Source organism: Somniosus microcephalus, chromosome 12 (assembly GCF_052327205.1).
Source record: "Somniosus microcephalus isolate GS21.2 chromosome 12, FLI_Smic_1.0, whole genome shotgun sequence".
NCBI lineage: Eukaryota > Metazoa > Chordata > Chondrichthyes > Squaliformes > Somniosidae > Somniosus > Somniosus microcephalus.
In genome coordinates this window covers 206731944-206759593 of record NC_140998.1, presented here as the reverse complement: position 1 = coordinate 206759593, position 27650 = coordinate 206731944, and the positions used below count along the sequence as shown (strand labels likewise).

Sequence of the window (27650 nt, the reverse complement as noted above, 5' to 3'; positions counted from 1 at the left end):
ATACTCTTCATTGCATCCAATGACAATTAATTGGTGCTGAACTGCCTACCTCAACATTCCATTCAGAAGAGAATTAATTGGTGCTGAACTGCCCACCTTTTCATTCCATTCCGATGACAATTAATTGGTACCTCACGCACCCAGATCTTGGGCAGCAGGTGACTTTTCTGTTGGTTTTAAATGTAAGCGATGTTTTGTGAGCAATGGTCTGTCTGCACGTTTCCATCTCAAATGTCCACCATCTCAAGGCAGGACTAGCAAGAGTGAAATGGCCGTGGACAATAGGCTGCCCAAGCTCTGGGTGAGTGAGGTGCCAATTAATTGTCATCGGAATGCAATGAAGAGTATTGATGATTGACCTAGCCCACCTTGGCAAGGACACAAGGAAGGCGGAGACTCTTGAGTTGGGTGGAGCTTCTTCCATATATACTGGGTGACTGATAGACACAGTCCGCAGTGCGGTGAGGAGAAGAGGTTTGTGTCACTCGTTCCCAGGAGGAACTCCAAAGCTCAACGCAAAGATGAAGTTGTTCTCTGGCATTTTCATCATTTGCGCTCTGGTTACTGAAGGTGAGATGTTTGATTAAATTTGTCACTTGTTAATCTCTTTCAGGCTGATTGTTTCAATAGAACTGTTAGTTAGAGGTACCATACATATATATACAAAAAGTATTCCTTTCCCATATGGGACGTGTGTTAACGCAATGCTCATTATGCCACAGAAAAATGGGTGATTCTTAAAAATTCTTTCTTGGGATGTGGGCTTCGCTGGCAAGGCCAGAATTTATTGCCCATCCCTAATTGCCCTTCAGAAGGTGGTGGTGAGCTGCCTTCTTGAACCGCTGCAGTCCGTGTGGTGAAGGTGCTCCCACAGTGCTGTTAGGGAGGGAGTTCCAGGATTTTGACCCAGCGACAGTGAAGAAACGGCCGATGTATTTCCAAGTCAGGATGGTGTGTGTGCCTTGGTGGGGAGCTTGGAGGTGGTGGTGTTCCCATGCATCTGCTGCCCTTGTCCTTCTAGGTGGAAGAGGTCGTGGGTTTGGGAGGTGCTGCTGAAGAAGCCTTGGCGAGTTGCTGCAGTGCATCTTGTAGATGGTACACACTGCAGCCACGGTGCGCCGGTGGTGGAGGGAGTGAAGAGTGAATGTTTAAGTTGGAGGATGGGATGCCAATCAAGCGGGCTGCTTTGTCCTGGATGGTGTCGAGCTTCTTGAGTGTTGTTGGAGCTGCGCACATCCAGGCAAGTGGAGAGTATTCCATCACACTCCTTACTTGTGCCTTGTAGATGGTGGAAAGGCTTTGGGGAGTCAGGAGGTGAGACACTCGCCGCAGAATACCCAGCTTCTGATCTGCTCTTGCTGCCACAGTATTTACGTGGCTGGTCCAGTTAAGTTTCTGGTCAATGGTGACCTCCCAGGATGTTGATGGTGAGGGTTTCGGCGATGGTAATGCCATTGAATGTCAAGGGACGGTGGTTAGACTCTCGCTTGTTGGAGATGGTCATTGCCTGGCACTTCTGTGGTGCGAATGTTACCTGCCACTTATCAGCCCAAGCCTGAATGTCGTCCAGGTCTTGTTGCATGCGGGCACGGGCTGCTTCATTCTGTGAGCAGATTCCCTTAAATGCATCTGGGCTGGTCGCCTCAACTCCTCCCTGTGGTAGCAAGTTCCACACTTTCACCACTCTCTGGGTAAAGAGGGTTCTTCTGCCCTTTGGCCTAAATCTCTTACATTTAATCTTGTATCGCTGGCCCCTCATTCTGGACCCATTGACTACTGCAAGCGGTCTGTTTCTAGTGACCCTGCCCCACCCTTTCATCGCTTTAAACACTTCTATCATATCGCCCCGTAACCTGCTCTTGTAGCCACAGTATTTATGTGGCTGGTCCAGTAAGTTTCTAGTCAATGGCGACCCCCCCCAGGATGTTGATGCTGTCCTAGGTGTCAGCTGTGGTTAAGTGGGTAGCTCTCTCGCCTCTGAGTCAGAAGGTTGTGGGTTCAAAGTCCCACTCCAGAGAATTGAGCACATGATCCAGGCTGACACTCTGAGTGCAGTACTGAGGGAGCGTGGCACTGTCGGAGGGGCAGTACTGATGGAGCGTGGCACTGTCGGAGGGGCAGTACTGAGGGAGCGTGGCACTGTCGGAGGGGCAGTACTGATGGAGCGTGGCACTGTCGGAGGGGCAGTACTGAGGAAGTGCCGCACTGTCGGAGGGGCAGCACTGAGGGAGCACTGCACTGTCGGAGGGTCAGTACTGAGGAAGCGCCGCACTGTCGGAGGGGCAGCACTGAGGGAGCACCGCACTGTCGGAGGGGCAGTACTGAGGGAGCGCCGCACTGTCAGAGGGGCAGTACTGAGGGAGTGCCGCACTGTTGGAGGGGCAGCACTGAGGGAGCGCCGCACTGTCGGAGGGTCAGTACTGAGGGAACGCCACACTGTCGGAGGGGCAGTAATGAGGGAGCGCCGCACTGTCGGAGGGGCAGTACTGAGTGAGCGCTGCACTGTCGGAGGGTCAGTACTGAGGGAGCGCGGCACTGTCGGAGGGGCAGTACTGAGGGAGCGCCGCACTGTTGGAGGGGCAGCACTGAGGGAGTGCCGTACTGTCGGAGGGGCAGTACTGAGGGAGCGCCGCACTGTCGGAGGGGCAGTACTGAGGGAGCGCTGCACTGTCGGAGTGGCAGTACTGATGGAGTGCTGCACTGTCGGAGGGGCGGTACTGAGGGAGTGCTGCACTGTCGGAGGGGCAGTACTGATGGAGTGCTGCATTGTCGGAGGGGCAGTACTGAGGGAGCTCCGCATTGTCGGATGGGCAGTACTGATGGAGTGCTGCACTGTCGGAGGGTCAGTACTGAGGGAGCGCTGCACTGTCAGAGGGGCAGTACTGATGGAGTGCCGCACTGTCGGAGGGGCAGTACTGAGGGAGCGCCGCACTGTCGGAGGGGCAGTACTGATGGAGTGCCGCACTGTCGGCGGTGCCATCTTTCGGATGAGATGCTAAATCGAGGCCCCATCTGCTCTTTCAGGTGGACGTATAAGATCCCATGGCACTATTTTGAAGAAGAGCAGGGGTGTCCTCCCCAGTGTCCCAGCCAATATTTATCACTTATTCGGTCATTTATCTCATTGATGTTTGAGGGACCTTACTGTGCGTAAATTGGCTGCCCCATTTCTGATATTATAACACTTTTAACCTATTTCATAGTCTGTGAAATGCTTTAGGACGTCCTGGGGACTGGCAAAGTGCCAGATTCCAAGGCTTTTATATTTTGGTTTATTCATTGACGGCTGATGTGCCTCAATAATTCCGAGACTCGAAGGTAGCAGAACAAAACAAGGCTTTTATTAACTTAGAACGAAACACGTAAGCGAGAGAGATGTCGTCCTTCTGGAGATTGGGGCTAGACGGAAGCTAGCTTACAAACGGGGCCAGGTATGGGCGGAGCCCTACACACAGCACATTCCAGCACATTCCAGTATACAATATAGCACATTCCAGTACACAATACAATGAGGTCTGGGGGAAGGGAAATGACACTGAAACCGATCTCAGTCACAGGCAGTGATGAATGGAAATATTTCATCACATTCACCCCTTCTATAGATTTAGTCTGTTTGGGGGTTTGATAGTCCTCTGCGATCGACGTGGCTGTTGCGGTGCCGCGGGTGTCGGCTGGGTGTCCCCGGTAGCCTCTTGGGTCTCTGCCGGGGGTGCCGCCAGGGTTGTTGAAGGGGTAGTTGGTGGGGGTGCCATTGGTCGGTATTCTTCCGGGGGTGATGAAAGAGTAGTGGGTGGGTAAGAGTTGCTGTGATCATCGTTGCCGCTATTGCCGTGGTTGTTGTCGATGCCGGCTGGGGCGACGTCTTTTATGGACACGGTGTCCTCCCTTCTGTCGGCGTGCCGGACATATGCGTATTGGGGGTTGGCGTGGAGTAGGTGTACTGGCTCCACGAGAGGGTCCGTCTTGTGGCCCCTCACATGCCTTCACACGAGTACCGGACCTGGGGTGGAGAGCCATGACGGCATGGATACGCCTGAGGTGGATTTCCGGGGAAAGACAAACATTCGTTCATGAGGCGTGGTATTAGTGGCCGTACACAATAGCGACCGTATCGAATGGAGCACATCCGAGAGGACTTCCTGCCAGCGGGAGATAGGGAGGCCCTTGGTCCTTAGAGCTAGAGTGACTGCTTTCCATACTGTCCCGTTCTCCCGCTCCACTTGGCCGTTACCCCGGGGGTTGTAGCTGGTGGTACGGCTCGTGGCGATCCCCCTGGACAGCATGTACTGGCGTAGCTCTTCACTCATGAAGGACGCCCCCCTATCCGTATGGATGTAGCTCGGCATACCGAACAGGCAGAACAGGCTGTTGAGGCATTTAATGACCGTGGCGCTGGTCATGTCTGGGCAGGGGAAGGCGAATGGGAACCGGGAGTATTCGTCCACAATGTTCAGGAAGTAAACATTGCGGTCGACGGACGGGAGGGGGCCCTTGAAATCTAAGCTGAGCCGCTCAAAGGGCCGTGTAGCTTTGATTAGGTGGGCTCTATCTGGGCGGTAGAACCGAGGCTTGCACTCAGCGCAAGTGCGGCAGTTCCTGGTCAGGGACCGAACTTCCTCAATCGAGTAGGGTAAGTTACGGGACTTTATGAAGTGGAACAAGCCGCGTGACCCCTGGGTGGCAGAGGTCGTTGTGGAGGGTCTGTAGCCGATCCCCGGTGGCGCTGGCACACATCCCTTGTGAGAGGGCGTCAGGGGATTCGTTAAGGGCCCCTGGCCGGTAAATGATGTCGTACTCGAAGGTGGAGAGCTCGATCCGCCACCTAAGAATCTTATCATTTTTAATCTTCCCCCTCTGTTTATTATTGAACATAAACGCTACCGACCGCTGGTCGGTAAGTAGGGTGAAGCGTTTGCCGGCTAGGTAGTGGCGCCAGTGGCGCACTGCCTCCACGATGGCTTGGGCCTCCTTTTCCACGGAGGAGTGTCTGATCTCGGGCCCTTGGAGGGTTCTTGAGAAGAAAGCTACGGGCCGCCCCGCCTGGTTGAGGGTGGCCGCCAAGGCGAAGTCAGACGCATCACTTTCCACTTGAAATGGAGTGTTCTCGTCCACTGCCTGTAGCGTGGCCTGCTCAATATCCTGCTTAATGCTTTTGAAGGCGGCGTGGGCCTCAGCAGAGAGCGGGAAAGAGAATGCTTTCAAGAGGGGGCGGGCTTTGTCGGAGTAGTTGGGGACCCATTGGGAATAATAAGAAAATAACCCCAGGCATCTTTTCAGGGCTTTGGGAGTGTTGGGCAGGGGCAGCTCCCGTAGGGGGCGCAATCGGTCGGGGTCTGGTCCGATTTCCCCATTCTCCACCACGCTGCCTAGTATGCAGGGGCGCGTGGTGTTGTAAACGCACTTGTCCTCGTTGTAGGTGAGGTTGAGTTTTTGTGCAGTTTTCAGGAACCTCTCGAGGTTCGAGTCGTGATCCTGCTGGTTGTGACCGCAGATGGTGACGTTGTCGAGGTAGGGGAAGGTTGCCTGCAAGTGGTGGTCATCGACCATGCGGTCCATCTCCCTCTGGAAGACCGAGACGCCATTCGTCACCCCAAAGGGGACTCTGAGGAATTGGTAGAGGCGTCCGTTCGCCTCGAAGGCGGTGTACGGGCGGTCCTCTGGTCTGATAGGGAGCTGGTGGTACGCTGACTTGAGGTCGATGGTGGAGAACACCCGGTATTGGGCGATTTGGTTCACCATTTCTGATATGCGGGGTAGCGGGTAGGCGTCTAGTAGGGTGTACCTGTTGATCGTTTGACTATAGTCGATCACCATCCGTTTCTTCTCGCTACCCCTTACCACTACCACTTGGGCGCGCCACGGGCTGTTGCTGCGTTCAATAATGCGCTCTTTCAGGAGCCTGTCTACCTCGGTCGCGATAAACCGCCTGTCCTCCCAGCTGTACCTCCTGCTTTTGGTCGCTATTGGCCGGCAGTTAGGGGTAAGGTTCGCGAATAGCGAAGGCGGCTTTACCTTCAGGGTAGCCAGACCGCACACTGTGAGGGGCGGCTGGGACCCACCGTACTTGAGCGTGATGCTTTGGTGGTTGCACTGGAAATCCAGGCCCAATATCACGCTCGCACATAGGTTCTTCATGATTAATACTTTAAAATTATCATATACAGTTCCGTTAACGCACAATTGTACCGTGCAGTAACCCAGAATGGTCGATGTCTGGGTTTTGTCAGCCATAGAGATGGTACCCTGAGTAGGGACCACCTTTAGGGAGAGTTGTTGTGCCAGTTCTGGGTGGATAAAGCTCTCCGTGCTTCCACTGTCAATTAAGCATTTAACCCGGCACCCGTTTACCTCGATGTCCACCATTGATCTGGATAGCGGGTGCGGCCTGGTCTGGTCCACTGTGACCGATGCCACTGTAGGGCCCTGATCGATACAAGATGGCGTCCACGCTGTCTGCTCACAAGATGGCGGACCCCACGAGGTCGGGCAAGATGGCGTCCAAGATGGCCGCTCCCACGGCGCACACGCGGCGGTGGCGGGTTTTCCGGCGGGGTTCCCTCTACACGCCTTCCCGAAGTGCCCCTTCTTACCGCACTTAAAGCAGGTGGTGCCTTTCACCGGGCACAGGTTTCTGGTGTGCTTTGGCTGCCCGCAGAAGTAGCAGTTGGGTCCCTGACGCGTCGCGGCTGTCGTAGGGCTTCTGGGGGGAGAGCGGGGCCCAGCCGGTGCCGGGCTGTCGGGCGGGGAAGATGCCTTCCAAGATGGCGGCGCCCTCAGTGCACACGTGGCGGCGTGGGCGGCGCGGGCTGAAGAGTAGGCGTCCGAGTTTCTCTGGGCCACATCCAGGGATCGCGCGGTGTCCGCAGCCTGTTTCAGGTCCAACCCCATTTTTTCCAGCAGTCTTTGCCGGATGTAAGTGGAGCTGAGGCCTGTGATGAAGGCATCGCGAACAAGCTCGTCAGTGTACACCGCGGCTTTTACATCTCGGCACTTGCAGTCTTTGCCAAGCATTTTCAGGGTGCTTAGGAACTCCTCCACCGATTCCCCAGGTCGCTGTGCGCGGGTGGCGAGCAGGTGCCTAGCATACACCTCATTCGTAGGCTGCTGGTAATGCGCCTTTAAGATGTCGCAGGCGGCCAGGTACGTCTCGGCGTCTTGGATGAGGGGGTAAACCCGGTGGCTTACCCAATTCCGCAGAATTCCGAGTCTCATCCTTGCAGCGTCCGTAGCGTCTTTGACGGCTGCGGAATTGTCCAGGAAGAATTCCATACACTCAAACCAGTGTCCGAAGCGTGCTGATGCGTCCGGAGCATGTTGATCCAAATCCAAACGTTCGGGTTTCAGGAGTTGATCCATAGTGTTGAAAAAATAAGTTAATAAAATTGATGTGCCTCAATAATTCCGAGACTCGAAGGTAGCAGAACAAAACAAGGCTTTTATTAACTTAGAACGAAACACGTAAGCGAGAGAGATGTCGTCCTTCTGGAGATTGGGGCTAGACTGAAGCTAGCTTACAAACGGGGCCAGGTATGGGCGGAGCCCTACACACAGCACATTCCAGCACATTCCAGTATACAATACAGCACATTCCAGTACACAATACAATGAGGTCTGGGGGAAGGGAAATGACACTGAAACCGATCTCAGTCACAGGCAGTGATGAATGGAAATATTTCACCACAACGGCAACAATAACTGATGATTATTTCCTTGTTCTCTTTGTTGCAGCCTCAGCTCTGAAATGTTTCAGTTGTGACGATCCAACAGGAAACTGTACAGAGAAGGAAGCAGTCTGTGATCCAGCTCTGAAGCTCAAATGCAAAACTACCTTAACCACACAGACAACCGGTGAGACTTCCTCCAAATAAGATTCATTTCTTGTAGGATTGCAAATATTTAATAGTGGATAGATAGACAGATAGACACATAGATAGATAGATAGAGAGATAGAGAGATAGAGAGATAGATGGATAGACGGATAGACAGATAGATAGATAGAGAGATAGACAGATAGATAGATAGAGAGATAGATAGATAGATAGAGAGACAGATAGACAGATAGACAAATAGAGAGATAGAGAGATAGAGAGATAGATAGAGAGAGAGATAAATAGAGAGATAGACAGACAGACAGACAGACAGACAGACAAAGTGGTTTGTTTACCGAGATGAACCGACCAAATTCTGTCTGATTTCAGGTGCAACAAAAAGCAACATGTTTGTCAAAGGCTGCGGAATTTGCCCGGAACCCACTTCCATCAACTATGGTTTTGTGGCACGGACTGTGGGATCCAGTTGCTGCAGTTCTGATCTGTGTAATGATCACCGTCATGAAGGTAATGGCATGACCACAGCAAATGATTAGCACTCTCGGATGCATCACAGACTGGAAAAGGAACAAACTGCAGGGGGCGATGGTGAAAGAGCTGGCACGGGCAAGATGGGCCGAACGGCCTCCTTCTGTGCTGTAAGATTCTATGTAAAGAAAGACTTGTATTTCTGTAGCATCTTTCATGACCACCGGACGCCTCAAAGCGCTTTACTGCCAATGAAGTTCTTTTTGAAGTGTAGTCACTGTTGCAATGTAGCTATTGACTAACTGGTGATTTATTAACGGTCTTCTTAAACTTGGGGTACTTCATCTCCAAGTCAATGCTTGCGGGATCGTTAATATTTTGCCTTCCTATTACAGCGAAGGAGAACACCACGCTGAACGGGCTCGAGTGCTTTGGGTGTTACAACGATTCTGCTGAAACCTGTGCCAGCAGTACAAGGATCCTGAAGTGTGTAGGGATTCAGAATCGCTGCTACCACAATTCATTACCACAAGTCAATGGTGAGTCCAAGCGCTGATATGTCACGCTAAGAGCTTGCAGTGTCTCCTTGATGTTCGGGGAGGTTTTGCTCCTTTGAAGAAACGGAGAGGTTTGGGGAGGGAATTCCAGAGCTCGGGGCCCAGGCAGCTGAAGGCGCAGCCGCAAATGGTGGAGCGATGGAAATCGGGGGGGCTGCGCAAGAAGCCAGAATTGGAGGAGCACAGAGATCTGTGAGAGTTGTAGGGGCTGGAGGAGGTCACAGAGATAGGGAGGGTTGTAGGGGGCTGGAGGAGGTTACAGAGATAGGGAGGGTTGTAGGGGCTGGAGGAGGTCACAGAGATAGGGAGGGTTGTAGGGGGCTGGAGGAGGTTACAGAGATAGGGAGGGTTGTAGGGGCTGGAGGAGGTTACAGAGATAGGGAGGGTTGTAGGGGGCTGGAGGAGGTCACAGAGATAGGGAGGGTTGTAGGGGCTGGAGGAAGTTACAGAGATAGGGACGGTTGTAGGGGCTGGAGGAGGTTACAGAGATAGGGAGGGTTGTAGGGGCTGGAAGAGGTTACAGGGATAGGGAGGGTTGCAGAGGCTGGAGGAGGTTACAGAGATAGGGAGGGTTGTCGGGGGCTGGAGGAGGTTACAGAGATAGGGAGGGGTGTAGGGGCTGGAGGAGGTTACAGTGATAGGGAGGGTTGTAGGGGCTGGAGGAGGTTACAGAGATAGGGAGGGTTGTAGGGGCTGGAGGAGGTTACAGAGATAGGGAGGGTTGTAGGAGCTGGAGGAGGTTACAGAGATAGGGAGGGGCGAGGCCACACACACATATATATATATTTATATCCCACATCCTTTCCCATCCCCAGGTTGGACATTGATAAGTGCAAGATTGAGAATGGAATTGGAGGATCTGCTGATTTCTGGGGGTTATTCTGGACCCTCATAACATCCGGAAGGTTACAGTCTAGTTCAACTTATTAAAAGTGCTAGCCGGAGGATGGTAACATCTTCAGTCGTTCCTTTCCTTTAGGGAGAGATAGCCTGAACCTTTAGACCCATTTAAGCATCTTATGGAATTCGGCTATCTCTAACTTAAGTTGAAGGTGAACATCTGGGGAATACACCTGATCTGGGGTAGCCCAAAAAGGAGTGGGACTGTAATGATCCCTTCCCAATAACTAAAAGTTTCAATTTTTTGCTTGGATGCTGGCAGCGGAGTTGTGGGGTGATTTAAAGTTCAGGCGATTCTCTATTACACACTATTACACAGCAGACGTGCTAGGAATGACCCGTATCTTTCTGTTCTCTGCAGCAGGGACATTGATTGTCCAGAAAGGCTGTGTATCCGAGAATATTTGCCAACAAACCGAATCATCATTTTACGGAGTACATCTCACTTCTCACTCCCTCTGTTGCAAGGGCAACCTGTGCAACAAAGAGACGATCCTTCCAGGTACCAACCGCGGGCACGGGTTACAAGAGGTACTGAGTTCTACTGTGCTCGGGTGTTGAGTTTAACATTCTATTTTCGTTCCACTCAAGGACTGCAGTGCCAATCATGTGTCACTGTGGCTGGAGTGTGCAAACCCTTGAAAATAAAGTGCAACTCAACAAGCTGCATGTCACTCCACGTCAAGCAAACCACTGGTAAGTAATCCACGGCAACCCGTGGTTAAAACATGCCGAGTTTCTTGTAAAATCTAAACCATTACTGACGTCAGAAACATACTAGGCACTTGGTCTCAGCGTTAAACAAAGCTTTAATCAACTGTTTTACAACATGGAGGTCTAGTTGTGTCCTTCACTAGTTCCTGTTAAGAATGTCCTGCGCAAGCTGGGCCCGTGCCCGCGTACTTATACTCTCCCTGGACAGCGCCACCCACAGGCCGCTCAGTATTATTTCATAAATCTTTTTTTCATGAATGACTGATTCATGTCAGTTACTACGTTAGGTTAGGCGTTAGATGCTACAATACACATCGATAGATACAAGGCTCCTGACTCCCCAAAGCCTTTCCACCATCTACAAGGCACCTCCAAGTTCCCCTCCAAGTCACACACCATCCTGACTTAGATGTATATCGCCGATTCTTCATCATCACTGGATCAAAATCCTGGAGCTCCCTCCCTAACAGCGCTGTGGGAGCACCTCCACCACATGGACTGCAGCAGTTCAAGAAGGTGGCTCACCACCACCTTCTCAAGGGGCAATTAGGGATGGGCAATAAATGCTGGGCTTGCCAGCGACGCCCACATCCCATAAATGAATAAATAAAAAAAAGGCATTTGATAAAGTACCAACAACAACAACTTGTATTTATACAGCGCCTTTAACGTAGTAAAACGTCCCAAGGTGCTTCAAAGGGAGATTATCAAACAAAATTTGACACCGAGCCACATAAGGATATATTAGGACAGGTGACCAAAAGCTTGGTCAAAGAGGTCGGTTTTAAGGAGCGTCTTAATGGAGGAGAGCGAGGCGGAGAGGTTTAGGGAGGGAATTCCAGAGCTCGGGGCCCAGGCGGCTGAAGGCACGGCTGCCACTGGTGGAGTGATGGAAATCGGGGGATGCTCAAGAGGCCAGAATTGGAGGAGCGCAGAGATCTCGGAGGGTTGTGGGGCTGGAGGAGGTCACAGAGATGGGGAGGGGGGCGAGGAGGCCATGGAGGGATTTGAAACCAAGGATGAGAAATTTGGAATTACCATATAATAGACTGGGTAGCAGAATTGAGCCGGCACAAGTATGAGGGGCTGAATGGCCTCCTTCTGTGCTGGAAATTCCACGTAAGTCATGAAGGACACCAACATGGGGTGATACTCCAGGGCTGCCCTCAACTGTGGGACCAGAATGTTGCATGAACTTAACTGCCTTCAGGAGAATGGGGGCAGCAACCTGTCCGTAAGGTCATAGGGACATTAGAAGATAAGAATTAGGAGCAGGAGTCGGCCATTCGGCCCCTTGAGCCTGCTCCGCCATTCAATATTATCATGGCTGATCTTCGACCTCAACTCCACTTTCCCACCCCATCTCCGTATCCTTTGATTCCTCTCAAGTCCAAAAATCTATCGATCTCAGCCTTGAATATACTCAACGACTCAGCATCAACAGCCCTCTGGTGTAGGGAATCCCAAAGATTCACCACCCTCTGAGTGAAGAAATTTCTCCTCATCTCCACCTTAAGTGGCCAACCCCTTATCCTGAGACTGTGCCCCCTGTGTCTAGACTCTCCAGCCAAGGGAAACAACGTCTCTGAGCCTCTTTATCTTTTCAATTCCCCTCAGAATCTTATATGTATCAATGAGATCACCTCTCATTCTTCTAAACTCCAGAGAGTATAGGCCCATTCTACACAATCTCTTTGCATAGGACAACCCTCCAACCCTCTCATCCCAGGAATCAATCTAGTGAACCTTTGTTGCACCACCTCTAAGGCATGTATGTCCTTCCTCAGATAAGGAGACCAAAACTGTGCGCAGTACTCCAGGTGTGGTCTCACCAAAGCCCTGTACAATTGTAGCAAGACTTCCTTCTGTGGTTCTCACAGTCTGCGTCAGAACTTTAACTGAATAAAGTCCCTGGTTCTATTTTTTCAGGTGCAACATCCAAAGATTTCATCATCAACGGATGCGGGACCTGTACTGGAACTCTGTCCTTCAGTAGCGGTGCATTGACACTGAACACAGCTGATAGGTGCTGCCAATCTGACTTCTGCAACAACCAAACCATCACAGGTAGGGTACAAACACACTCACGGCAAGGTTGCAAGTTATGTGCATTGCAATGTATTATAAAGTATTTACAGCACAGAAACAGGCCGTTCGGCCCAACTGGTCCATGCCGGTGTTTATGCTCCACACGGGCCTCCTCCCACCTTTCTACATCTCATAAGATCATAACATAAGAACATATGAAGTAGGAGCAGGAGTAGGGGACGGTAGCATAGTGGTAATGTCACTGGGCTAGTAATCCAGAAGTCTGGACTAATGATCCAGCAACATGAATTCAAATCCCCCCACGGCAGCTGGGGAATTTAAATTCAGTTAATCTGGAATGACCACGAAACTATCGGATTGATGTTCAGTAATGCCCTTTAGGGAAAGAAATCTGGCCTATATGTGACTCCAGACTCACAGTAATGTGGTTGACGCTTAACTGCCCTCTGAAATGGTCACTGTAAGCCCCTCAGTTGTAACAAACTGCTACGAAACAAAATAATAAAAATGAAACCAGACAGACCTCGGCACCGGCAATGGCATGCCCAGCCCAGCCGACCCTGCAAAGTCCTCCTCACCAAAATCTGGGGACTTGTGCCAAAATTGGGAGAGCTGTCCCACAGACTAGTGAAGCAACAGCCTGACATAGTTAGACTCACAGAATCATACCTTTCAGCCAATGTCCCAAACTCCTCCATCACCATCCCTGGGTAGGTCCTGTCCCACCAGGCGTGGCAGCACAGTGGGAAGGATTGGACCTGGGAGTCCTCAACATTGACTGCGGACCCCATGAAGCTTCAGCACAAGGAAACCTCCTGCAGATTAGCACCTACCGCTTCTCCCTCAGCTGATAAATCACTTGGAAGAAGCACTGAGATTTGCAAAGGCACAGAATGTACTCTGGGTGGGGGGACTTCAATGTCCATCAACAAGAGTGACTCGGTAGCACCACTGCTGGCCGAGCCCTGAAGGACATAACTGCCAGTCTGGGTCTGCAACAGGTGGCGAGAGAACCAACACGAGGGAAAAATCTACTTGACCTCATCCTCACCAATCTACCTGTTGCAGGTGCATCTGATCCATGAGAGTATTGGTAGCAGTGACCACCGCACAGTCATTGCGGAGACGAAGCCCCGTCTTCACACTGAGGACACCCTCCATTGTGTTGTGTGGCACTACCACCGTGCTAAATGGGATAGATTCAGAACAGATCTAGCAGCTCAAAGCTGGGCATCCATGAGGCGCTGTGGGCCATCAGCAGCAGTGGAATTGTATTCCATCACAATCTGTAACCTCATGGTCACACATATCCCTCATTCTGCCATTACCATCAAGCCAGGGGACCAACCCTGGTTCAATAAGGAGTGTAGAAGAGCATGCCAGGAGCAGCACCAAGCATACCTAAAAATGAGGTGCCAACCTGGGGAAGCTGTAACACAGGACTACATGCACGCTAAAATGCAGAAGCAGCATGCTATAGACAGGGCTAAGCCAACCCACAATCAACGGATCAGATCAAAACTCTGCAGTCCTGCCACAGCCAGTCGTGAATGGTGGTGGACCATTAAACAACTAACGGGTGTAGGAGGCTCCATGAATATCCCCATCCTCAATGATGGTGGAACCCAGCACGTGAGTGCAAAAGACAGAAGTGCTGAGTGGATGATCGGCCTACCCCTGAGAACCCCACCACCACAGAAGCCAGTCTTCAGCCAATTCAATTCACTTCACGTGATATCAAGAAATGGCTGAGTGCACTGGATACAGCAAAGGCTATGGGCCTTGACAACATCTCAGCTATCGTGCTGAAGACTTGTGCTCCAGAACTATCCTAGCCACGCCTCTAGCCAAGCTGTTCCAGTACAGCTACAACACTGGCATCTATCCGACAATGTGGAAAACTGCCCAGGTATGTCCTGTCCACAAAAAGCAGGACAAATCCAACCCGGCCAATTACTGCCCCATCAGTCTACTCTCAAATCATCAGCAAAGTGATGGAGGGTGACATCAACAGTGCTATCAAACAGCACTTACTCACCAATAACCTGCTCACTGATGCCCAGTTTGGGTTCTGCCAAGACCACACGGCTCCCGACCTCATTACAGTGTTTGGCGCCATTCACAACTCCTCACAATACTCCAGGTGTGGTCTCACCAGGGCCCGATATAATTGCAGTAAGACGCCTTTACTCTTATACTCAAATCCTCTTGTAATAAAGGCCAACATACCATTTGCTTTCCTAATTGTTTGCTGCACCTGCGTATTAACTTTCAGTGATTTGTGTACAAGGACACCCAGGTCCTTCTGAACACCCACATTTCCCACTCTCTCACCATTTCAAAAATACTCCAAGTGTGGTCTAACCAATGTCTCACCCCATCACCATATCCTTCTATTCCTGTCTCCCTCATGTGCTTATCCAGCTTCCCCTTAAATGCATCTACGCTCTTCGCCTCAACCACTCCCTGTGGTAGCGAGTTCCACATTCTCACCACTCTCTGGGTAAAGATGTTTCTCTGAATTCCCTATTGGATTTATTAGTGACTATATTATATTTATGGCGGCTAGTTCTGGTCCCACCCAGAAGTGGAAACATCTTCTCTACATCTACCCCATTGAAACCTTTCATAATCTTAAAGACCTCTATCAGGTCACCCCTCAGCCTTCTCTTTTCTAGAGAAAAAGAGCCCCAGCCTGTTCAATCATTCCTGATACGTATAACCTCTCGGTTCTGGAATCATTCTTATAAATCTTTGTTACACCTTCTCCAGTGCCTCTATATCCTTTTTATAATTTGGAGACTAAAACTGTGCACAATGCTCCAAGTGTGATCTAACCAAGGTATATGGAGACCAGAACTGTGCACAGTGCTCCAAGTGCAGTCTAACCAATGTATATGGAGATCAGGACTGTGCGCAGTGCTCCAAGTGTGGTCTAACCAAGGTATATGGAGACCAGAACTGTGCGCAGTGCTCCAAGTGTGGTCTAACCAAGGTATATGGAGACCAGAACTGAGTGCAGTGCTCCAAGTGTTGTCTAACCAATGTATATGGAGATCAGGACTGTGCGCAGTGCTCCAAGTGTGGTCTAACCAAGGTATATGGAGACCAGAACTGTGCGCAGTGCTCCAAGTGTGGTCTAACCAAGGTATATGGAGACCAGAACTGTGCACAGTAATCCAAGTGTGGTCTAACCAAGGTATATGGAGACCAGAACTGTACACAGTGCTCCAAGTGTGGTCTAACCAAGGTGTATGGAGACTAGAACTGTGTGCAGTGCTCCAAGTGTGGTCTATCCAAGCTATATGGAGACCAGAACTGAGCGCAGTGCTCCAAGTATGGGCCAACCGAGGTATATGGAGACCAGAACTGTGCGCAGTGCTCCAAGTGTGGTCTATCCAAGGGATATGGAGACCAGAACTGAGCACAGTGCTCCAAGTGTGGTCTATCCAAGGTATATGGAGACCAGAACTGAGCACAGTGCTCCAAGTGTGGTCTATCCAAGGTATATGGAGACCAGAACTGTGCACAGTGCTCCAAGTGTGGTCTAACCAAGGTATACGGAGACCAGAACTGTGCACAGTGCTCCAAGTGTGGTCTATCCAAGGTATACGGAGACCAGAACTGTGCGCAGTGCTCCAAGTGTGGTCTATCCAAGGTATACGGAGACCAGAACTGTGCGCAGTGCTCCAAGTGTGGTCTATCCAAGGTATATGGAGACCAGAACTGTGCGCAGTGCTCCAAGTGTGGTCTATCCAAGGTATATGGAGACCAGAACTGTACACAGTGCTCCAAGTGTGGTCTAACCAAGGTGTATGGAGACTAGAACTGTGCGCAGAGCTCCAAGTATGGTCCAACCAAGGTATATGGAGACCAGAACTGTGCGCAGTGCTCCAAGTGTGGTCCAACCGAGTTATATGGAGACCAGAACTGTGCGCAGTGCTCCAAGTGTGGTCTATCCAAGCTATATGGAGACCAGAACTGAGCGCAGTGCTCCAAGTATGGGCCAACCGAGGTATATGGAGACCAGAACTGTGCGCAGTGCTCCAAGTGTGGTCTATCCAAGGTATATGGAGACCAGAACTGAGCACAGTGCTCCAAGTGTGGTCTATCCAAGGTATATGGAGACCAGAACTGAGCACAGTGCTCCAAGTGTGGTCTATCCAAGGTATATGGAGACCAGAACTGTGCACAGTGCTCCAAGTGTGGTCTAACCAAGGTATACGGAGACCAGAACTGTGCACAGTGCTCCAAGTGTGGTCTATCCAAGGTATACGGAGACCAGAACTGTGCGCAGTGCTCCAAGTGTGGTCTATCCAAGGTATACGGAGACCAGAACTGTGCGCAGTGCCCCAAGTGTGGTCTATCCAAGGTATATGGAGACCAGAACTGTGTGCAGTGCTCCAAGTGTGGTCTATCCAAGGTATATGGAGACCAGAACTGTGCACAGTGCATCAAGTGTGGTCTATCCAAGGTATATGGAGACCAGAACTGTGCGCAGTGCTCCAAGTGTGGTCTATCCAAGGTATATGGAGACCAGCACTGTGCACAGTGCTCCAGGTGTCGTCTAACCAAGGTATATGGAGACCAGAACTGTGCACAGTGCTCCAGGTGTGGTCTAACCAAGGTATATGGAGACCAGCACTGTGCACAGTGCTCCAGGTTTTGTCTAACCAAGGTATATGGAGACCAGCACTGTGCACAGTGCTCCAAGTGTGGTGTAACCAAGGTATATGGAGACCAGCAAAGTGCACAGTGCTCCAGGTGTTGTCCAACAAAGGTATATGGAGACCAGAACTGTGCACAGTGCTCCAAGTGTGGTCTATCCAAGGTATATGGAGACCAGCACTGAGCACAGTGCTCCAGGTGTTGTCCAACCAAGGTATATGGAGACCAGAACTGTGCACAGTGCTCCAAGTGTGGTCTATCCAAGGTATATGGAGACCAGCACTGTGCACAGTGCTCCAAGTTTTGTCTAACCAAGGTATATGGAGACCAGCACTGTGCACAGTGCTCCAAGTGTGGTCCAACCAAGGTATATGGAGACCAGCACTGTGCACAGTGCTCCAAGTGTGGTCTAACCAAGGTATATGGAGACCAGAACTGAGCACAGTGCTCCAAGTATGGGCCAACCGAGGTATATGGAGACCAGAACTGTGCGCGGTGTTCCAAGTGTGGTCTATCAAAGGTATAAGGAGACCAGCACTGTGCACAGTGCTCCAAGTGTGGTCTATCCAAGGTATATGGAGACCAGCACTGAGCACAGTGCTCCAAGTGTGGTCTAACCAAGGTGTAGGGAGACCAGAACTCTGCACTGTGCTCCAAGTGTGGTCTATCCAAGGTATATGGAGACCAGCACTGTGCACAGTGCTCCAAGTGTGGTCTATCCAAGGTATATGGAGACCAGCACTGTGCACAGTGCTCCAAGTGTGGTCTATCCAAGGTATATGGAGACCAGCACTGAGCACAGTGCTCCAAGTGTGGTCTATCCAAGGTATATGGAGACCAGCACTGAGCACAGTGCTCCAGGTGTTGTCCAACCGAGGTATATGGAGGGCAGAACTGTGGCCTCCTTACTCTTCCTACCAAAATGTATCACCTCGCACTTCTCTATATTGGGACCCAGTTTAGGTGACGTTGCACCAGGCAGGGGGCGCTGAAACTTGCCCTCAATGTTCAGTGTACCGTTAAATGTTAACCCATCAGCTCCCAGAAAGAAACAACTCACTCCGCTTTCTCTAAACAAGACACAATGGATGAATATTAACAGTGATCGTTGTACATCAGCACGAGACCTCGTCCAACTGGAGTTTATAACATATCTCAACAACTTGCATTTATATAGCGCCTTTACAAAAGAACATAAGAATTCGGAGCAGGAGTCGGCCATACGGTCCCTCGAGCCTGCTCCGCCATTCAATAAGATCATGGTTGATCTTCGACCTCATCTCCACTTTCCCACGTGATCCCCATACCCCTTAATTCCCTTAGTGTCAAAGAAGTAGTCGTGAAATATCCCAAGACACTTCACAGGAGCATAATCAGGCAAATAAATTGACACCGAGCCACAAAATGAGATATTAGAACATAAGAGCATAAGAAATAAGAGTAGGAGTCGGCCATTCGGCCCCTCGAGCCTGCTCTGCCATTCAATAAGACCATGGTTGATCATCGACCTCAACTCCACTTTCCTGCCCGATCTTCATATCCCTTGATTCCCCTAGAGTCCAAAAATCTATCGATCTCAGCCTTGAATATACTCAATGACTGAGCCTCCACAGCCCTCTGTGGTAGAGAATTCCAAAGATTCACAACCCTCTGAGTGAAGAGATTCCTCCTCATCTCAGTCTTAAATGGCCGACCCCTTATCCTGGGACTGTGCCCCTTAGTTCTAGACACTCCAGTCAGAGTAAACAACCTCTCAGCATCTACCCTGTCAATCCCCTTCAGAATCTTATACCTTTCAATGAGATCACCTCTCATTCTTCTAAACTCCAGAGAGTATAGGCCCATTCTACACAATCTCTCCTCATAGGACAACCCTCCCGTCCCAGGAATCAATCTAGTGAACTTTTCTTGCACCGCCTCCAAGGCAAGTATATCCTTCCTTAGATAAGGAGACCAAAACTGTGCACAGTTCTCCAGGTGTGGCCTCACCAAAGCTCTGTACAATTGGAGCAAGACTTCCTTACTCTTATACTCCAACCCCCTTGCAATAAACGCCAATATGCCACTTGCCTTCCTTATTGCTTGCTGTACCTGCATGCTATCTATCTGTGTTTCTTGCACGAGGACACCCAAATCTCTGAACACCAACATTTGAAAGTTTCTCACCATTTAATAAATATTGTTTTTCTATTCTTCCAACAAAGTGAATAACCTCACATTTCCCTACATTATTCTCCATCTGCCACCTTACTGTCCACTCACTTAGTCTATCGATATCCCATTGCAGACATTTTGTGTTCTCCTCACAGCTTACTGTCCCACCCAGCTTTGTATCATCAGCAAACTTGGATACATTACACTCGGTCCCTACATCTAGGTCATTAATATACTGTAGATTGTAAATAGCTGAGGCCCCGGCACTGATCCTTGTGACACCCCACTAGTTGCAGCCTGCCAACCTGAAAAAGATCCGTTTATCCCTACTCTCAGTTTTCTGTCCGCTAACCAATCCGTTATCCATGCTATTATATTACCCCCAACCCCATGAGCCCTAATCTTGTGTGATAACCTTATCGAATGCCTTTGGAAATCCAAATATACTACATCAACTGGTTCCCCTTTATCTACCCTGCAAGTTACATCCTCAAAAAAATCTAATAAATTTGTCAAACACGATTTCCTTTTCATAAAACCATGCTGACTCTGCCTAATCATGTTATGATTTTTTAAGTGACTTGATACCGCTTCCTGAACAATGGATTCCAGCATTTTCCTGATGACTAACTGACCTGTAGTTCCCTGTATTTTCTCTCCCTCCTATCTTGAATAGCGGTGTTACATTTGTGACCTTCCAGTCCGCTGCAACCGACTAGAATCTAGGGAATTTTGGAAGATCTAAACCAGTGCATCCACTATCTCTTCAGCCACCTCTTTTAGAACCCAAGGATGTAGGCTGTCAGGTCCAGGGGATTGGTCGGCTGTTAGTCCCATTAGGACAGCTGACCAAAAGAGGCGGAGAGGTTTAGGGAGGAAATTCCAGAGCTTAGGGCCCAGGCAGCTGAAGGCACGGCCACCAATGGTGGAGTGAAGGAAATCAGGGCTGCGCAAGAGGCCAGAATTGTAGGAAAGCTGAGTGCTCGGAGGGTTGTAAGGCTGGAGGAGGTTACAGAGATCGGCCGGGGGCGAGGAGGCCATGGAGGGATTTGAACGCATACGAGCAATGACAGACAGATAAAGACCCTTGGGTCCATCCAGCCCGTCCCGCACAATGGTGATACCTTGTGCATCACAATATATACACTCTGCACCCCACCCGAAACCATGTGATCTCCCAGGAGAGGCGAGAAAACAGCTTAAAAAACCCAGGCCAATTAGGTTGAATAGTCAAGTCTTGGCGTGGTATGCTACGGGCACATTACACGCCCCGACTGATAATCAGTCCAATTTCAGGTGGTTGGGGGGTCGCGGGTGAGGCTATAACACGCTGTCAATGTGATACCGCCCGTTCTGCGATGCTGTCCAAGATGAATTTCTCTCCCGGAGCAGTCTGACGTGTGAGCGGCTGGCAGCGGGCGGAAGAATCTGACCTGTATCTTCTCCTTTGTTGGACAGAAGAAGCAAACTCCACTTTGAACGGCCTCAAGTGTTACGGGTGTGTAGCGACTTCAAACCAGACATGTGAAGATCCCAAGGAAACGGTGAAATGTGTCGGGGAGCAGAAGCGGTGTTTCCACGTCTCAGGCAGATGTAAGTCTTCGATTTTACTCCATCAATTATCTCCCAATGTAACCCCAATGTGCCCCAGCCTGTCACTCCTTTAAGGACAGGAGAGAAGGGGAGAGAACTGAGAGGTGACAACCTTTAACCTGAACAAAGGACATCGGTAACCTATAGGAGTTTTTCGAATGGTGAGTCGATTGAGAATGTATTGCTCGATGTTGATATGCAGTGCTTGACTTGTAATAACATTGTAAGGGTTAGAGTGACCGGACAAGATCAATATCTCTCCCTCACTCACACTCTCAGGACCAGTTTGGCGTCACTGAAAGTTGGTAAGTCCCCTGGTCCAGATGGAATACATCCTAGGTTACTGAAAGAAGCAAAGGTAGAAATAGCAGAGGCATTGGTCACAATCTTTCAATCCTCATTGGATACAGGAGTAGTGCTGGGGGACTGGAGGGTTGCTAATGTTATACCACTATTCTAGAAAGGGGAGAGGGATAAACCAGCAAACTACTGGCCAGTCAGCCTAACATCGGTGGTGGGGAAGTTACTGGACACCATTATCAGGAACATGGATTTGTTAAAGGCAAATCGTGTTTGATGAACTGGATTGAATTCTTTGATGAGGTAACAGAGAAGGTTGATCAAGGTAGTGCAGTAGATGCTGTATATATAGACTTTTGGAAGGCATTCGACAAAGTGCCACACAGAAGGCTTTTAAGCAGATGGAAGCTCGTGGAATTAAGGGGAAAATGGCGGAATGGATACGGAATTGTCTCAGGGACAGGAAGGAAAGGGTGGCGGTGGATGGTGTTTTATCAGACTGGGAGCTGGTTTGCAGTGGGGTTCCCCAAGGGTCAGTTTTGGGTCCATTACTCTTTGCAATTTTTATAAAGGATCTAGACTCGGGTATAGGCCTATATTCTCTAGAGTTTAGAAGAATGAGAGGTGATCTCATTGAAACATACAAAATTCTTACAGGGCTTGGCAGGGTAGATGCTGAGAGGATGTTTCCCCTGGCTGGAGAGTCTAGAACCAGGGGTCACAGTCTTAGGGTAAGGGGTCGGCCATTCAGGACTGAGATGAGGAGAAATTTCTTCACTCAGAGGGGGGTGAATCTTTGGAATTCTCTACCCCAGAGGGCTGTGGAGGCTCAGTCGTTGAGTATATTCAAGACAGAGATCGATAGATTTTTGGATATTAAGGGAATCAAGGGATATGGGGATAGTGCGGGAAGGTGGAGATGAGGTAGAAGATCAGCCACGATCTTATTGAATGGCGGAGCAGGCTCGAGGGGCCAAATGGTGGTTTGCAGTGGAGTTCCCCACGGGTCAGTTTTGGGTCCATTACTCTTTTTAATTTTTATAAACGACCTAGACTCGGGTGTAGGGAACAGCATTGTAAATATTGCAGATTCTACAAAACTTGGCAAAGTATTAGATAATGATGAGGATAGTTATTGGCTCCAGGATGGAATAGACAAGATGGTGAAATGGGCAGAAGTAGGGCAGATGGAGTTCGATACGGAGAAGTGTCCAGTGATACACTTGGGGAGGACTAATATGGAAAGACGGAATACTATAAAAGGCACGGATTTGGAAAGTGTCGATGAGCAGAGAGAACATTGTGTCCATACACACAAATCCTTAAAGGTGGCAGGGCAAGTTGATAAGGTGGTTAAAAAGGCATATGGGTTACCTGGGTTTATAAATAGAGGAATCGAATATAAAAGCACAGAGGTCACACTAGAACTTTATAAATCACTGGTACAGCTGGAGTGTTGTGGACAATTCTGGGCCCCACACTTCAGGAAAGGTGGACAGACCTCAGAAAGGGGACAGAGGAGGATTACTAGGATGTTACCAGGGATGAGGAACTTCAGTTATGAGGAGAGGTTGGAAACGTTGGGACTGTTCTCCTCGGAACAGAGAAGGTGAAGAGGCGACCTAATAGGGGTTTTCAAGATGATGAGAGGTTGGGATAGAGGAGGTGGAGAAAGACTATTCCCTCTGGTGAGTGGGTCAATAACCAGAGATCATAGATTCAAAATCACATGCAAAGATCTAGAGGGGAGATGAGGAGAGCTTTCTTCACTCGGAGAGTTGTGGGGACCTGTAACGCTCTCCCTGAAAAGGTGGTGGGAGCTGATTCCATCAATAATTTGAAACGGGAGTCGGACGGGTACTTGAGGATGAGGAGCTGACAGGGTCCCGGGGCAAAGAGCGGGGGTGTGGGACCGACCACGACTGGTCTTTGAAAGAGCCAGCGTGGGCACCAACGGGCCGAATGGCCTCCTTCTGTGCTGTAAGTTTTTTCTGATTCTCTGGTTCTAATGTACCTTTTTTCAGCTAATTCAGGGCAGAACATCACCATGAAAGGCTGTGCTTCTGAAAGCATCTGCAAAAACCTGGACCTCTTTAAAGCGTACAACATCGACCAAAAGCAAGAGCTCGTCTGCTGCAAAGGGAGCGGGTGCAACCGTGGGCGAGGGAGGACGGAGGGCAGCACGGCGCAGACTACGACAGTTGCTAACAATTCGACAGCCGCTGTCACTGCGACAGTCGCTAACAATTCGACAGCCGCCTTCGCTACTACAGTCGCTGACAATTCAACAGCTGCTGTCACTGTAGCAAGAACCAGCGACAGCCCAGCTGTTCAACAAGGTCTAACCCTCCTTACACTGTCATTATTTGCTCTGATACCATGTCTGTTTTAACCAGGGCTCTGGGGGAATAAAATAACCTACACCTAATCCTTGGGCCTCCTTGTGTCTATTGAGTGCAATCCCTTGATGAGATACAAGAACAACAACGACACCTTGCATTTATATAGCGCCTTTAACATAGTAAAACTTCCCAAGGGGCTTCACAGGAGTATTATGAGACGAAAGATTTGACACCGAGCCACATAAGGAGAAATTAGGGCAGGTGACCAAAAGCTTGGTCAAAGAGGTAGGTTTTAAGGAACATCTTAAAGGAGGAAAGAGAGGTAGCGAGGTGGAGAGTTTTAGGCAGGGAACTCCAGAGCTCAGGGCCCAGGCAACAGAAGGCACAGCCACCAATGATTGAGCGATTATAATCAGGGATGCTCAAGAGGGCAGAATTAGAGGAGCGCAGATATCTCGAAGCGGGGTTGTGGGGCTGAAGGAGTTTACAGAGTTATGGAGGGGCGAGGCCATGGAGGGATTTGAAAGCAAGGATGAGAATTTTGAAATCGAGGCGCTGCTTAACCGGGAGCCAATGTAGATCAGCGAGCACAGGAGTGATGGGTGAACGGGACTGGGTGCGAGTTAGGACACGGGCAGCCGAGATTTGGATGAGCTCAAGTTTACATAGGGTAGAACGTAGGAGGCCAGCCAGGGGTGCGTTGGAATAGTCAAGTCTAGAGGTAACAAAGGCATGGATGAGGGTTTCAGCAGCGGAAGAGCTGAGGCACAGGCGGAGACGGGCGATGTTACTGAGGTGGAAATAGGCGGTCTTAGTTATGCCGTGGATATGTAATCGGAAGCTCATTTCAGGGTCAAATATGACACCAAGGTTGCGAACAGTGTGGTTCAGCCTCAGACAGATGTTAGGGAGAGGGATGGATTCAGTGGCTAGGGAACGGAGTTTGTGGCAGGGACCGAAAATAATGGCTTCACTCTTCCCAATATTTAATTGGAGAAAATTTCTGCTGATCCAGATGTGGGTGTCGGACAAGCAGCCTGACAATTTAGAGACCGTGGAGGGGTCGAGAGAAGTGATGGTGAGGTAGAGCTGGGTGTCGTCAGCGCACATGTGGAAACTGATGCTGTGGTTTCAGATGATGTCGCCAAGGGGCAGCATGTAGATGAGAAATAGGAGGAGGCCAAGGATAGATCCTTGGGGGACACCAGAGGTAATGATGCGAGCGGTAAGATTGCACTGTACAGTCTCTGAGACCTGTTATACAATCCTTGGATGAACTATTTGCCTTAAACTTAGACCAGCTGAGTAATCTTTCTCTTCATCTCATGGCTCATACACAGACATTCACTTGTGTTAGTCGTGGCCCAGTGGGTAAAGCTCACCTGAAACCCCAACTCTCCTCTCCCTCTCCTGGGCACTCAACTATCCTCTCCCTCTCCTCAACCCTCAACTCTCCTCTCCCTCGCCTGAACCCTCAACTCACCTCTCCCTCTCCTCAACCCTCAACTCTCCTCTCCCTCTCCTCAACACTCAACTGTCCTCTCCCTCTCCCTAACATTCAACTGTCCTCTCCCTCTCCTCAACCCTCAACTCTCCTCTCCCTCGCCTGAACCCTCAAATCTCCTCCCCCTCTCCTCAACCCTCAACTCTCCTCTCCCTCTCCTCAACCCTCAACTCTCCTCTCTCTCTCCTCAACCCTCAACTCTCCTCTCCCTCTCCTCAACCCTCAACTGTCCTCTCCCTCTCCTCAACACTCAACTCTCCTCTCCCTCTCCTCAACCTTCAACTCTCCTCTGCCTCTCCTCAACCCTCAACTCTCCTCTCCCTCGCCTGAACCCCCAACTCTCCTCTCCCTCTCCTCAACACTCAACTCTCCTCTCCCTCTCCTCAACCCTCAACTCTCCTCTCCCTCGCCTGAACCCCCAACTCACCTCTCCCTCTCCTCAACCTTCAACTCTCCTCTCCCTCTCCTCAACACTCAACTCTCCTCTCCCTCTCCTCAACCCTCAACTCTCCTCTCCCTCTCCTCAACCCTCAACTGTCCTCTCCCTCTCCTCAACACTCAACTCTCCTCTCCCTCTCCTCAACCCTCAACACTCCTCTCCCTCGCCTGAACCCCCAACTCACCTCTCCCTCTCCTCAACCCTCAACTCTCCTCTCCCTCTCCTCAACCTTCAACTCTCCTCTCCCTCTCCTCAACACTCAACTCTCCTCTCCCTTTCCTCAACCCTCAACTCACCTCGCCCTCTCTTTAACCCCCAAATCTCCTCACCCACTCCTCAACCCTCAACTCTCCTCTCCCTCTCCTCAACCCTCAAATCTCCTCTCCCTCGCCTGAACCCTCAACTCTCCTCTCCTCAACCCTCAACTCTCCTCTCCCTCTCCTCAACCCTCAACTCTCCTCTCCCTCTCCTCAACCCTCAACTCTCCTCTCCCTCTCCTCAACCCTCAACTCACCTCTCCCTCTCCTCAACCCCCAACTCTCCTCTCCCTCCCCTCAACCCTCAACTCTCCTCTCCCTCTCCTCATCCCTCAACTCTCCTCTCCCTCTCCTCAACCCCAACACTCCTTTCCCTCTCCTCAACCCTCAACTCTCCTCTCCCTCTCCTCAACCCTCAACTCTCCTCTGCCTCTCCTCAACCCTCAACTCTCCTCTCCCTCTCCTCAACCCTCAACTCTCCTCTCCCTCACCAGAACCCTCAACTCTCCTCTCCCTCTCTGTAATGTATATACCTTTAAGGGGGGAACTATCTTTTACAGCTCATGTATACTGCAGTACCGGCAGTGACCACACCTGTATATAACACTGAGTAGTAATCTGTACAGATCAGTTCCAGTGTGAGCCACGTTGAGTAAACACCTGTTGTACCATTCTCCGGCAGTCTGTGTCTTATTATACACGGACACAACATTGGCGACGAGGCAAGTTCGAACCTACCTGCAACTCTGCATCACCTCCCGGGGATTCGTTCCTGGAGATCAGTGGATTGGAGGTCAAGGCCGGAGACTCGGGCGTCGACCACGGGCAACCGCCCAGTCATCCAGCAGAGACTCGAGAATTGTGGGGGAGGCTGTCAAGAGCCAGGCTTGGCTTTCCTGTCGAGGTGGTCCAGCGAAACGGGCTGGCAACAGGTAGTGCGCAGACCCTTCCCGGACAGCGGCGGGCTAGAGCCTGACCGAGCGGCACAGCAAAGGGCCGAGCAGCGTCGACGGGGGAGAGAGAGAGAGGGCAGAGCACACGGGGCGCAGCCGGTGTTCAGGGGGCGAGCAGCGTCGAAGAGAGGGAGAGGGAGACGCGCAGAAACCCGCGAGGCGCCGCCATTGTCACGAGGACCGCCGAGAGCGGCGTTGGCAGCAGCGCAGGAGAAGCGCGTGAAACCTACAGGGCACCGCCATTGCCACGAGAACCGCCGGGAGCGGCGTTGGCAGCAGCGGGGGAGGACGGAAAGCGCGGGGGACACCATTTTAAGCCATTGGGAGATGCCATTTTAAACCACACCCAAAATGCTGAAGAGTGGCAGTATCACCGTATTTGACAATGAAGTCGAAGATTGGACTACATATGTCGAACGAATAGAGGTATACTGCAAGGCAAATGAGGTGTCAGATGACAAGAAAGCGTCGGTATTGTTAAATTTAATGGGTGCAAAGACGTATGGTTTATTACGAAATCTAGTAACCCCAACGAAGCCAATGGAAAAGAGTTTTGAAGACATAGTAACGATACTACAGGAACATTTAAACCCCACACCGCTGCTGATAGCAGAAAGATTCAAGTTTCACAAACGGAACCAGCATAAGGATGAAAGTAATGCTGATTATTTAACAGAACTGCGCAAACTATCGAAACACTGCCAGTTTGGAGCGGGACTGGCAGATACCTTAAGGGACAAGTTTGTGTGTGGGCTTCAAAGTGAAGGAACCCAGAAACGTCTTTTATCTGAAAAGGACCTTACGCTGGAAAAGGCTTTCAGCATTGCGGTATCATATGAAGCAGCAGCACGGGGCGCTGCAGAGATACAACAGAGACCGCAAGAATATGGCACAAACAAAATTTCATATGGAACAGAGAAGTG

General features: G+C 50.4%; 1 protein-coding gene across 1 annotated transcript; it reads left to right on the top strand.

Annotated features, from left to right (window-relative positions):
* The first annotated feature begins 506 nt into the window (after positions 1-506).
* On the top strand, positions 507-23624 carry LOC147109968 (urokinase plasminogen activator surface receptor-like). The gene is made up of 9 exons (XM_086003956.1): positions 507-570; positions 7729-7848; positions 8199-8336; positions 8693-8836; positions 10116-10256; positions 10346-10450; positions 12398-12535; positions 20801-20932; positions 23257-23624. The coding sequence occupies exons 1-9, from the start codon at positions 522-524 to the stop codon at positions 23622-23624; spliced, it is 1335 nt and encodes a 444-aa protein (XP_085860082.1). The 5' UTR covers positions 507-521.
* Positions 23625-27650: the final 4026 nt, after the last annotated feature.

Coding starts and splice junctions, on each gene's coding strand:
- LOC147109968 (XM_086003956.1), top strand. CDS start 522: ATGAAGTTGTTCTCTGGCATTTTCATCATTTGCGCTCTGGTTACTGAA. Junction 10,451..12,397: donor CCACGTCAAGCAAACCACTG/GTAAGTAATCCA, acceptor CTATTTTTTCAG/GTGCAACATCCAAAGATTTC. Junction 20,933..23,256: donor TTTCCACGTCTCAGGCAGAT/GTAAGTCTTCGA, acceptor ACCTTTTTTCAG/CTAATTCAGGGCAGAACATC.